Source organism: Lipophrys pholis (assembly GCF_963383615.2).
Source record: "Lipophrys pholis genome assembly, chromosome: 9".
NCBI classification, from domain to species: domain Eukaryota; kingdom Metazoa; phylum Chordata; class Actinopteri; order Blenniiformes; family Blenniidae; genus Lipophrys; species Lipophrys pholis.
Genome location: NC_137639.1, coordinates 21457039 through 21468713, shown reverse-complemented (window position 1 = coordinate 21468713; position 11675 = coordinate 21457039). Strand labels below are relative to the sequence as shown.

The 11675-nt window shown below is 42.4% G+C and overlaps 2 protein-coding genes across 2 annotated transcripts; both read right to left on the bottom strand.

Moving 5' to 3' along the window:
• Positions 1–1965: 1965 nt before the first annotated feature.
• LOC308114068 (uncharacterized protein) lies at positions 1966–4467 on the bottom strand. Its single transcript, XM_080470707.1, has 2 exons — positions 4218–4467; positions 1966–4126 (listed from the first exon to the last, which is right to left on the bottom strand). Exons 1-2 carry the CDS (start codon positions 4378–4380, stop codon positions 3426–3428), a joined length of 864 nt encoding a protein of 287 aa, XP_080326833.1. The 5' UTR covers positions 4381–4467; the 3' UTR covers positions 1966–3425.
• Positions 4468–6100: 1633 nt separating this feature from the next.
• On the bottom strand, positions 6101–9913 carry tpi1b (triosephosphate isomerase 1b). Its single transcript, XM_080471972.1, has 7 exons — positions 9610–9913; positions 7710–7833; positions 7535–7619; positions 7315–7447; positions 7086–7171; positions 6916–7003; positions 6101–6819 (listed from the first exon to the last, which is right to left on the bottom strand). Exons 1-7 carry the CDS (start codon positions 9716–9718, stop codon positions 6701–6703), a joined length of 744 nt encoding a protein of 247 aa, XP_080328098.1. The 5' UTR covers positions 9719–9913; the 3' UTR covers positions 6101–6700.
• Positions 9914–11675: the final 1762 nt, after the last annotated feature.

The window sequence follows — 11675 nt, the reverse complement described above, 5'->3', positions numbered from 1 at the left end:
ATACAAGTGACATGCTTTCAAAATTATTCTAAGAATCACTGTAATCTAGAATATGCTGTTGGTCCAGTGGACAGGAAACTTGCCTGCCATTAAAAAAAAAAGGTTTGGGTTTAAGTCCAGCTGTGGTCATGAATTTTCTTTTTTTTTCATTGTGTCACGTCATCCAGAGGTCTTGTTTGGACGTTCATATGACATCCAGACAGGACATCCATGCGATGTCCAGGAAAGACGTACAAAAAACTTTCATTCTGGCGTCCCTGAAGACGTCTTTTGGAGGTGTGGAAATGACGTCTTAAAGACGTGATTTTGACCACTCTTTGCTCAGTGGGACCACAGCTGCCTCTCCCAAACCTTTTTCATCTTTAATACTGTGCATCCTGGAGACTCCAAATTAAGATCTCAGCGTCTTCATCACTCCCGCCCACATTCAGTTTCTGAATGATCCTATGTACTGGCCTTTCTGCCCAGGCAAAAACAAGAAACAATCTTCTAAAAATGGATTTATTCTTCTCAAATATTGTTTTACGCTAAATAAGACTTTCCATGTTCGATATTTTGGGTTCAAATACTGACTTGAGCCTTTCAGTGTGGAGATGTTCTCCCCGTGTGCACATGGGTTGCCTCGCAACCCTGTACAGAATTCAGCGATATAGAAGATGTTTGACTGTGGAAATGTAATCTCTCATGTGAGAATTGTTTTATGGTAAATTGAATCTGTGTAACATACATGTTAGAGGAATGAGTGACCAGGAGGGTATAGAAGCCGACTTCTCATCATAGCTATGTTATGCTTAAATACTTACTTGCTGGTCACCAAGAAAGATTTTTTTTCCCATTAACAGCCAGAAGTGTATCTGCCAGGTCTACCTGTGAGTTTGGGCATTGCCATATGCACAATCAACCAGGACAAACAGTGTGCTACCAGATCCCCGCCCGGAAGCCAAGCTTTAATTAATTCATACCACCCCTAATAGTCCCTCTTTGAGGCCCCTCGCCATGAGTCAGTGAAGTACCATCAGCCACACAGATGTCCGTTCACACAGAAGGTAGGTGGAAAGGTAAAAGGTTCACCTACTGTCAAGGTCTGCTGGCACATTGACACGGACGAGTACAATGACTCTGTTACTCTATGTGCAGAAAATCTGAATGTCACAGTGATTCATCATATATGACTGAAAAGCTTTGTATAATGTAGTCTTTAATAACCTTTAAGCGGAACTATGTCTATATTTTTCTGGTGTGTTTGTATTTTTTTTTAACTATTTACTTATATGATAGACATCAACGACGAAACACATCTTGACAGAGAAACAAATCGCGAGCAATTTATCAGCGTAAACAGATACATATTTGGGGAGACAAGCATCTTTTCCAAGGAAGGGGTGCCTTCCTGCCACCCATAGCTCAGACCCAAGGCCTTGGTGTGTCACAGTCACACATACTTAAATTAGTGGGTGAACAAGCATGATTGTCAATACTCAAATCAAAATCAACAACATTTTCACAGCAGGAATATTTTATTCTTCAATGAAAAACATCAATGATGAACACATATCCAAATATGCGCGGAAAATGAAAAAAATAGATAGATCATAGGTCCCTAGGATTGATGCCACTTGTGTGGATTCTGCGTTCATAGTTCCACAGCATCTTTGAATGAAAATTCCTCCAAAGGGAATCTCCAGTATGAAAGTCGAATGAGCTGGTCCAGTCGCTCTGTAGATAAGCGGCACCGCAGCCGTGTCTTGATTCTATTCTGAACGGTAAAACTCCTCCGCTTCAGTATTTGAGGTCTGCAAGATGAATGAGAGAAGCACGGACCAATCCGAGGCCGCTTTTCATAAGGTATATACCACGTGGTGTCAATCGACCAATCGCGTCGATTTTTTCAGGTGTTTGCGCGATGCAAAACAGGAGGAATTCTCATTCCAAGATGCTGTGGAATTATATATGCAGAATCCACACAGGTGGTATCAAGTCTAGGAACCTTTGATAAATCAGATTTTTCATTTTCAAAATGTTGACGCTTATTTAGATACGTGTTCATCATTCATGTATTTCATTGAAGAATAAAATATTCTTGCTGTGAAAATGTTGATTTTAATATAAGTATTGACAACCATGCTTGTTCCCTCACCAATTTAAGCATTTGTGAGTGTGACATACCAAGGCCTTGGGACCTCACTATGGGTGGCATACAGATAACAAAGACGCATCCAATATTCAATTCAAATCTCATAAGAGTATAATAGAGATTATTTCAGAGTTCAGAGTCTACAGGTGCACAGTTTAGGGGCGCAGATAGAAGCAATGTGCCACATACAGGGGTTTGGAGTGAGGTGAGTCAAGTACAGGTACAGGTTGAAACCATCACCAATGTAAAGAAGCCATTATCTTAAAAGAAAAAAAGACAACATTTAAACAAATCAAGAAAGGATGTAGGATGCATCAGCAAAATTGCCATTCGGAAAAGAAAATATTACTGTGACGAAGCAAAATCTAGTCACATGTCATAACGTAGTATTTAGTCATCCAGAATGCATTCGAATGCACCATTTAAGCTCTATTTTTTCAAAACTTTCCCGGAGGAGCCCCCCTTGGCACTGGTTGCTACCTATATATATTTTGGACACCCACATATCTTTGGATGAACACAGATGACACCAATTTCTGCCTTAAACCATGCTTCCAGCAACACCCACCACACCCCCAGCCTCCCCAATGATTTCCTAAGCTATTGAAGCAGCATGAGTCTGAATCTGCTCTATAACAGCTCTAATCTAGAGACATCAGGTACTGCTGAAGCTGAGATGAGGGAATTCACACATTTTTTCCTTATGTATATAGACCACTTTGTATGATAAGCATTTCCAAGCTTTAACTGGACATAATTACGATGTTACATAGCGTATGAAATACGAGATTGCTAAAATCAACACCGGTAAAGAGTATAACTTCACAGATAAATCCAAACTTAGCACACTGGGGACCAGAACAGCCTGTATGCACATTACCAAATGATGTAGATTGATGTGAAATTATGAATGAAAAGCTGTGACTGCCACCTAATGGCGAATTGTGCAACTTCCTTTTTGTCCACTCCTGCAACAGAAGGTGGAATAAACGAGCCAACATTGTTCAGCTAAAGATTTTATTGTGAATAACTACATGTCATATAATGTGTCCATTACTTTAAAAAAAAATGTAGTCAAGTTATTGGCTCCTTATTAGCAGCTGCTACTAGTGTTTGAGTACACAAGGCTTCATTAGGTCCATGCACATTTACTGATGTACTTCATTACAATACACAAAACACACTAACTTCCTACTTGCAACTCATTACAGTGAAAGTGTACATAAACACACAAGTAATCACAACACACCTAAACTACTGCAGAGTAAAGTCATCGTCTCCCTGTGAAGACTCAGACAGGATCATTGTCCTTCTTGTGCACAATCCTGATGTGCCGGCCAAGAGACTCCATCCATTTGAAGGATTTGCCACAATACGTGCAGACAAACTGTTTCCCCTCTGTGTGGATCGTCTGGTGTCTGTTCAGAGCACTTGTGGTGACAAAGCTCTTCCTGCAAAGTTCACACCTGTACGGCCTCTCGCCCGTGTGCGTCCTGATGTGAGCAGCCAGGTGAGAACAGTTACTGAAGCGCTTCTCGCAAACAGAGCAGCAGTAGGGTTTGTCCCTGACCTCGTCGCCACCGTTATGGTGATAAGGGTGGAAGATCAAGGTGGGATCGTGCAGACCGGGTTTAAGACCTACAGAAGATGGGATGAAGTCCTTCATGTCTGAGTCGAGATCATCCAGCTGCTCTGCATCATGGGCCACCCAGAACTCCCTGTGGCTCTTCGAGGGCTCCTCCTTGACCTGCGAGGGCTCTGGATGCTCCTGGTCCATACTGCTGCCCTCCTCCTCATGGTCCTCATGGTCCTCGTGGACAATGTCGTCCTCGTGGTCTTCATGGTCCTCCTCCTCATAGTGGCGGGCCTCAGGCGCGTCGTCCGCCGCAGAGGTGGCCTGATGGAGCAGCTGCTGCTGGGCAGGGGGGAGAGAGTGGTGGTGATGGGCGTGCTGCAGCAGCTGGGCTCCGATACAGCTCACCGACTGGGGTTCTGAGGAAAAACACAAAGGAAATTCCGCTAAAACACAACGCACACCTGCATAGACAACTGGCTCCAGAGAAGAATTTGATGAAAAACTGACCGGTTTTGAGGATCTTCAGCTGCATCCTCAGACGAGTGATTTCTATGTCTTTGGAGCGACAAAGCTCCTCTTTGTAATCGATTATCGTCTTTTCGACCGCCGCGAAGATCTCCTCCGCGGCCGCAGACAGTCTCTCGCTCAGGAAGGCTTTCAGCGACAACATTGTGGACGCTTTTGCGGGGAATGAAGCGGCGGCAGTTACGCTCGGAAACGTTTTCTTTCGGCTCCGTGAACGTCACGCTCCGCTTGTAAACACGGACGTGAAGCGGCAGCACGCAGAAAGGGCTGAAGGAGAGGCGCTGCCGCCCCCTGCTGGACCGGCGGCCCGACGGGGGAACAGAAAATCTGAAATGTATCGTATGGGCAGGGCAAGTTTATGTATATAGCACCATCCATACACATTTCATACAACTTTAGAATCTGGCAGTATGTCTCTTGACCTTTCCACATGTTTTATGTAGACACTGTTGATTTTGATTCCTGTATTTATTCATATTCACTGCTAACATTTCTATTCTTAAATGTTCCAGCCATTTTGTTTCATACCTGCTGCCCCCCCATATTAGTTCAGTACTGTGGATGTTTCAACACAGTGAGAATGCAAAGAAGACAAAGAAAAGCAAATATTTGGTTAAAAGCAAAAGTTTACTCAAGATAGACATTCCGATTGCATGAAACCCACAATGAAAGGTTGACCTTAACTTGAGGCTAAGCAGTCTGTTCTAGGAAGAGTCTGATAGCTCTGAGACATTTAGACAGAAAAGACAGTATTGCTTCATTTGACCAGAAAGACTGACTGTGGCATGAACTCAGAGTACCCAGAGAAACCCCATATGTGCATGGGGAGAACATACAAAGTCCACAAAGAACTCTACTGAACTCAAACCTGGAATATTCTCACTATTAGGTGAAAATGCTATCCAATACAGAACTTTGTCACCTACAATATTACCAGATGGAACAAAGGCTTTCAAACCCCACAGCATCACATTCTGCTCACTACATTGATTAAACTGCTGCATGGTGGCAAACAGCTTCCTCTCACCATTTCTAATGCCGTTTATTTGACTGACTCAACACCTTGTAGTTTAAACTTGTATTGCAAGACTGTGCAGGTTGGATAACAAGATGTCTTGATTACGTTTACCAGCAACTCATCACAAAATTGTCTTTCAAATTGCATCATGACAGATGTGTCTTTTTGTGCTTTAGGTTATATTGATTTACATTAGAATAAAATACTACATATTGTTTTTCATCAAAGTTTGATCACCCCCTGAGAGCAGATGGTAGTCAGATTGAAACCTTGGTATGGCCTAAAAGCTCTTTCTACAAGTAACCTTCCAATTGAAAAGATTGCAATACCTCCCCCCCCCAACTGATGAATGTTTCTCTGCCTTATGCTTGTATGTTTTAGTTCAGCGGCGGGATAAAAATAGAAGTGGAGCACTTCACTGCATGGCATTGTCTTAACAGAAGATCATGTCTGTAATGAGATATTCTTTACTCGCCATCCCAGGAATCCCACTGGGATTACTTCTTTTTCACAAGCGAAGACTGAAGAGCTTCTTATAAAGACTTAACACTTTGCAGTTGCAATGTAAAAGTGATTTTTCCACATTAGATTTTTTTTTAAATCTATTTTTATAATTTCACTTAAGGCACACACTAAATATTTTGTTACGTCTTAAGCATTTATTTTACTGATGTGCATAGATATTTCAAAATTTTAAGTTTATATGTCACAAGTTTATAAATCTGACAAATTAATGAAGTTTTCAATTATATTAAACTTTGAGCTGCACTTGTATATTTAAAAAAGGACTATAAAATGAGATTTGAGTTTAAAAAAAAAAAAAAAAAAAAGTCACCAGGCACTGAAATAGTCTCTAATCAGTTTATTATAATGTTTCCTTCCAACCTTCCTACCCTTACAACATTCGGCCATGACACAATATGATTGACATGAACATGTAATGGACACGTTCATCTCGGTTAAACAACTCAATGAGAGCAGATCATGCACGTCTACAGGGAGGTCAAAGCCACAGAACATCATTATCACACAAAGAGACGTTGGTAAAAAGAAAAATAAACTCTGATGGACATGAGCTGACACTGTTTACACAAAGGTTGGTACATTTTTCAAGTAAAGGTGCGGATTTGCCCATCCACCTCAAAATGTAACTTGTCAGTCTTTACAGCTTGAGCACTTGGTGTGGAAGTTAGTATGCACAGACTTTTCTCAGTGGACTTAACTCTTTATCAGTGCAGTACGGTGCATGTGTCAGCCTGTCCCTTTTCTTAATGACAAAATATATCCCACAAAACTCAAAAAGAAAAAGGAGGGAATGACAGCAATACACAAATACTTTGAATAAAAAGGGGGAAGAGAACTAAGGGCTGAGAGTAAGGAGGCGATGGTATGGGATCGTCTGAATGAAGCGGCCTCTGTCTTGGTCACAATCGCAGCTCTTGGGCTTTTATGCCTTGGCGTTGATGATCTCGATGAACTCCGGCTTGAGGGAGGCGCCACCCACCAGGAAACCGTCAACATCCTTCTGGGAGCCAAGTTCTTTACATGTACCACCAGTCACGGAACCTGAAAAGAAAAGCAGAAGTAAGAAGCGGTACAGGTGGAGAGGCGGGACTTTGTTGCTGCTTCTCCCAAAAAAATAAATAAAATAAATAAACTGACCTCCATAGATGATCCTCACAGAGTTGGCTACAGCCTCAGACACGTTGGCCTTCAGCCACCCCCTCAGTTTCTCGTGGACCTCCTGAGCCTAACACGTCACACAAATGATATGTAGGAGGCAGTAGTCATACAAGGAACAGGTGAAATATTTGTGGATTCCCGAGATTTACCTGCTGTGGGGTGGCGGTCTTGCCCGTGCCGATGGCCCACACGGGCTCATAAGCAAGCACCACCTTGCTCCAGTCCTTGACATTGTCTGTGAACGAGATGTGTGATAAGACGTTACATTACATTTGGCAACACTTCCGATTTCCAAACCTTCCCTGGAGAGTGTTACAACATTTAGACGTCCTCCTGTGCACATAAACCTGAAGAATGAGACATTTGGGAGCCGTGTACCTGCGATGACCTTAGTCTGAGCAAAGACGACCTTCTCAGTGATTCCTCCCTCCCTCTCGTCCAGCTTCTCACCGATGCAGGCGATCACACAGAGACCGTTCTCCAGAGCGTGAGCCGTCTTCTGACCAATCAGCTAATGACAATGATAAAGTAGAGAAATGTTATTCTCAATTCCTGATCGAGAAAACTAAACAGTTCAAACAAGATCGATGGGTGTTACCTCATCACTCTCTCCGAAGACGTGACGTCTTTCAGAGTGCCCCAGGATCACCCAGTTCACACCACAATCCTTGATCATGGCAGGGCTGAAAACATGTACATTAATCTGCTGTTCTACAAACCTTAACACTACTCATATTTTAAGTGTAAACTGTTCTAACTAATACATCACCCACCTGATCTCCCCAGTGAAGGCGCCTTTGGCTACTTTGTAGCAGTTCTGAGCTGCCACACCGAACTTGGCATCCAGCTTGGACCGGGCAAAGTCCAGGTAGATTGATGGAGCACCGCACACCACCTCTATAAAAAAAAAGAAAAGCATGCTTGGATTACAATAAACAGGTTTCAATACAAACATTTTGACAAATAATTTCCAGTGTTTTTCCAGATAAATTGAATGACAATGTAAGGTTTGCTTTTTGCAACAGCAACCATTAGAGAGGTGCAAATCTATCCTGTCCATTTCCTCAAAATTATTTTTGGTCTGGCTTTTTCCTTAAATGAGAGTCTCTCATTCTGCAGCTGAATGCGATGAAAGCCATTGTTCAGCCGGCAGCCAAAACTGGAGCTTGAACAGGGGGTCCATTCTCCCACCAGACAACCGTCCTGGACGACTGCCAAACAAGACTTTCCCCCCTCAGCACTGCACTAACACTTCAGGGATTCAACAAGCCCATATTTAGAAAACCTGATGTTAAAATAGATGATCCGGATGTCAAACATAAAGAGGAAAAAGACTAAAGTGCATCTTTTTGAAAACAAACTCATAAATCTTAAAGGGACGAGATATCTAAAGTTTAGTATTCTCAGAAGCCATTAGTTGCACAGAAGAAAAAAAAAAGTACACTATTAAAACATTTGGTTAGAATTCATTAAATGTCCTAAGAAATCTAAAAATGTTTCTCTTTGTGTCAGCAGCAGTACAGTCTGCACGGGCCAAACACAGTAAAGTAAACTTAAGACACTGACATTCACAATGTAACTATATCTTTGGGGTTATGGGAGTCTATATTAAACATGGGCCAGTGAAAGGTCATTTCTCCACGGCCACAGTGAGGTCTCGCTGCATTAAAGGTCTGAGTTCAACGACTGAAAGGTCGCCTACATGGCCGCATTCTGCAGAGGTCAAAGGCAAGTCATAAGTTCAGAGACTGAAAGAGGGAGTTTAAATATCCACCATAGGGAAAAAATGAATAAATAAAACAGCTGTACTTTGATTTTAGATAGGGCAGTGGTAAAAGCCTGCTTGAGCCTGGTGCTTTTAGTGGGTGGGATTCATTATTGGAGCAAGGTCCAAGGATAGTCTGAACAGAGACAGTTTGAAGAGATCAGGCCTGTGCACAAATTGTAGTAGTTACATAAGGCCGACTTCAGTCAGTAGAAACAGGCCTGGACACATGCAGCGTCTCGTTTGTGTTCAGTGTATCATGCACTGATTAAACAAATAAATTGGGGAGCAGTGTTTTCCTAAAGCTGCAGCTGCTGTCTGTTCAGGTCTGCAGTCTGCAGGAAGCAGACAGCAGCAGGGCCGCTGTCTGCTGCTGCATTCAGGCCGAACTGGAAAAATCAGATACTCCTCTTTTTTGTTACTCACGTGCACCTTAATTGCAAGCACACTCATTCGGTCGTATTTTGTCGTAAAAACACTTTAAACTTTAATCGCCGGGCTACTAAACACGTTAAAATAATTAGTACAAGCGGGACGGTGAACGACGAGACGAGGCGGACATTGAACGCATCACGGAGGCAGCGCAGCCTGCTGGACTACGTGCGGCTGCAAACGCACACCCACCACCGACATGGAGAAAGGGAAAAAAAAAAAACAGGGTCTGATCGACTGTCATCTTTGTTCCTGCATTTCTGTCTGCACTCGCTCATGTTAGCTCTATTAAAATCAGAACGAACAACCACCTGTTTTAGTTCAATATGAAATTAATGAGGTGGCTTCAAATAGGGTGGGAAAAGAAAATCGCCGGTTGAGAATGGAAATCGGTTAAATGGAAGTAAACATTGCACAAACCCAAATAGGGTTAAAGGAGTGTAATAATAGCGACAAAATGATTGAAATGCACATACCGACGTTGGGGTCCACCTTGCCTCCGTTCATGGTCTGGATGAGCTCCCCCAGGCTCTTCTTGTCTCCGTTCATCTTCCAGTTTCCACCGACGAAGAATTTCCTGGACATGTTTGCAGGTGTTTTTTGGGGGGGGCGAGTGGATTTACTGAGAAAACGGTATCAAAAAAAGCACACCGGGGTCCTTCACGACTGGGGCAGGAGAGCGAACGTCAGGGAGGAGCTGTGGGTATTTATGAAACAAGAGAAGTTGACCCCTCCTCTCTCTCGGCGCCATTGGTTTTGACGAGACACGCCCGTGAACGCGTCTCAACATTTGAGGAAGGGGAAGATCGAAATGTCATGTTGCGTTCACGTGCAGTGCGTAAAAAAAAAAAAAAAAAAAAAAAGTTTCCCTGGAGGCAAACACACATCGATCTCATTACATCAGGGGGACAGTTAGACCATGATTAAATATAAGTAACAGGGGGAAAGATAAGTAAAAAAAATAAAATGATTTTGTTCAAATATGTTAAGTAAGAATAATGAAATCATTGTACAACAGGTTCGTTTTTAAAACTCAGGTCTTAGTTGTGGAAAAGAAGTGGCTGAATTGGCAAAATGTATTGCCTCGCATATGGTCAGAGATATTTCAGACACGCGCCATACAAAACACACTAGGTCATTTTGAAACACAAGGACAGTGAAAAACAGTAAAGGCAGAAGTTGATTCAGGACTTTCTGCACTCTCATCAGGCTGCACTCCAACAGCACTCTACCGCCATACTGTCATAGGTTCAAATTTACTTCAGTCCATCCATCTATCCATTCATCCATGTGTAGGATTGCGGCGCACAGAAGTCAATCCCAGTTTAACATGGCAGAGAGCAGATACTCCCTGGACAGATCAACAAACAGAGAGACAGACAACCATACACACTTACGTTCACCCCTAGGGGCAATTTAGGGTCATCAATCAACCCCACACATATGTCTTTGGACTGTGGCAAGAAATCAGAGTACCTGGAGGAAACCCACTCACATAGACTCAGGGAACATGCAAAAGAAAGGCCCCGGCCAGTATTTGTACCCAGACCGTTGCGGCGGGAGCACAAGCCATTTGCTCCACAGTGCGGCCCTAGTTCAGTTCAGTTCGATTCATATTAATTGATATAGTGATAATAACAACACAGTCATCTTGAGGCAAAACCCAACTATTCCACATGATGGCAGAAAACAAAAACTTCTTTTTTAGATAAAGAAACCTCTGCAGGACACGGCTCAGAGGAGGAAGCTTTGTGCTGTTTCGGCTGTGGTTGATGGAAGGATAAAGAATAGGACAGAAACGGCATGAGGCTCAGATCGTGAAATTCTAGGTAAAGGATGAGTCCTGGTCAAAAATAAGTCCCAGGTTCTACACAGTGGTACTAGAGGTCAAAGTAATACCATCCAGTGTTTGTTTGGATGATTTGACTCTCACATATAATGACTTCTCTCATTTAACAAGCTAGCTCGTATCATAGGTAACAAGATTGATATATTATCTGTATAGCATTGAGAAGAATATGGGTCCTAATACAGAACCCTGCACAACTCCATGGTTAACTTTTTTCTGACTTGAAGAGTCTTCATGAACAAAGTGGAATCTGTTTGATAAATATGATTGAAACCAGTTTAGTGCTGTACCTTTAAGATGATATGTTCCCTGTAATGACCACAGCTGTTTCTGTGCTATATTATGCTCTAAATTAATTTTTTTGCATCAATGGTCACACAACTTCTGGACATTCAAGTCCAAGTTGGGCTTTCTTTGCAAAGTTTGCATGCTTTCCTTTTGCATGTATATTGTTTTCCATGTACTCCAATTTCTAACAACATTTAAAAAAAGATGCATCTGATTCTAATAGAAGACTATAAGTTCAGTGTGAATGTGAGCTCGTCTTTCTGTCCTGAGTGTTTGTGATTAACAGGTGACCCGTCCACTGCCAGCTAGGATCAACCTGCAACCCTAAGTTGGATAAAGTGGCAGAGAAGATGAGTGGATGACACTGGAGCTCAGGTAACACAAATGTTGCCATAATGACATTCA

Coding starts and splice junctions, on each gene's coding strand:
- LOC308114068 (XM_080470707.1), bottom strand. CDS start 4,380: ATGTTGTCGCTGAAAGCCTTCCTGAGCGAGAGACTGTCTGCGGCCGCG. Junction 4,127..4,217: donor GCTGAAGATCCTCAAAACCG/GTCAGTTTTTCA, acceptor GTTTTTCCTCAG/AACCCCAGTCGGTGAGCTGT.
- tpi1b (XM_080471972.1), bottom strand. CDS start 9,718: ATGTCCAGGAAATTCTTCGTCGGTGGAAACTGGAAGATGAACGGAGAC. Junction 7,620..7,709: donor GCCTTCACTGGGGAGATCAG/GTGGGTGATGTA, acceptor ACATGTTTTCAG/CCCTGCCATGATCAAGGATT. Junction 7,004..7,085: donor AGACCGCCACCCCACAGCAG/GTAAATCTCGGG, acceptor GTGACGTGTTAG/GCTCAGGAGGTCCACGAGAA.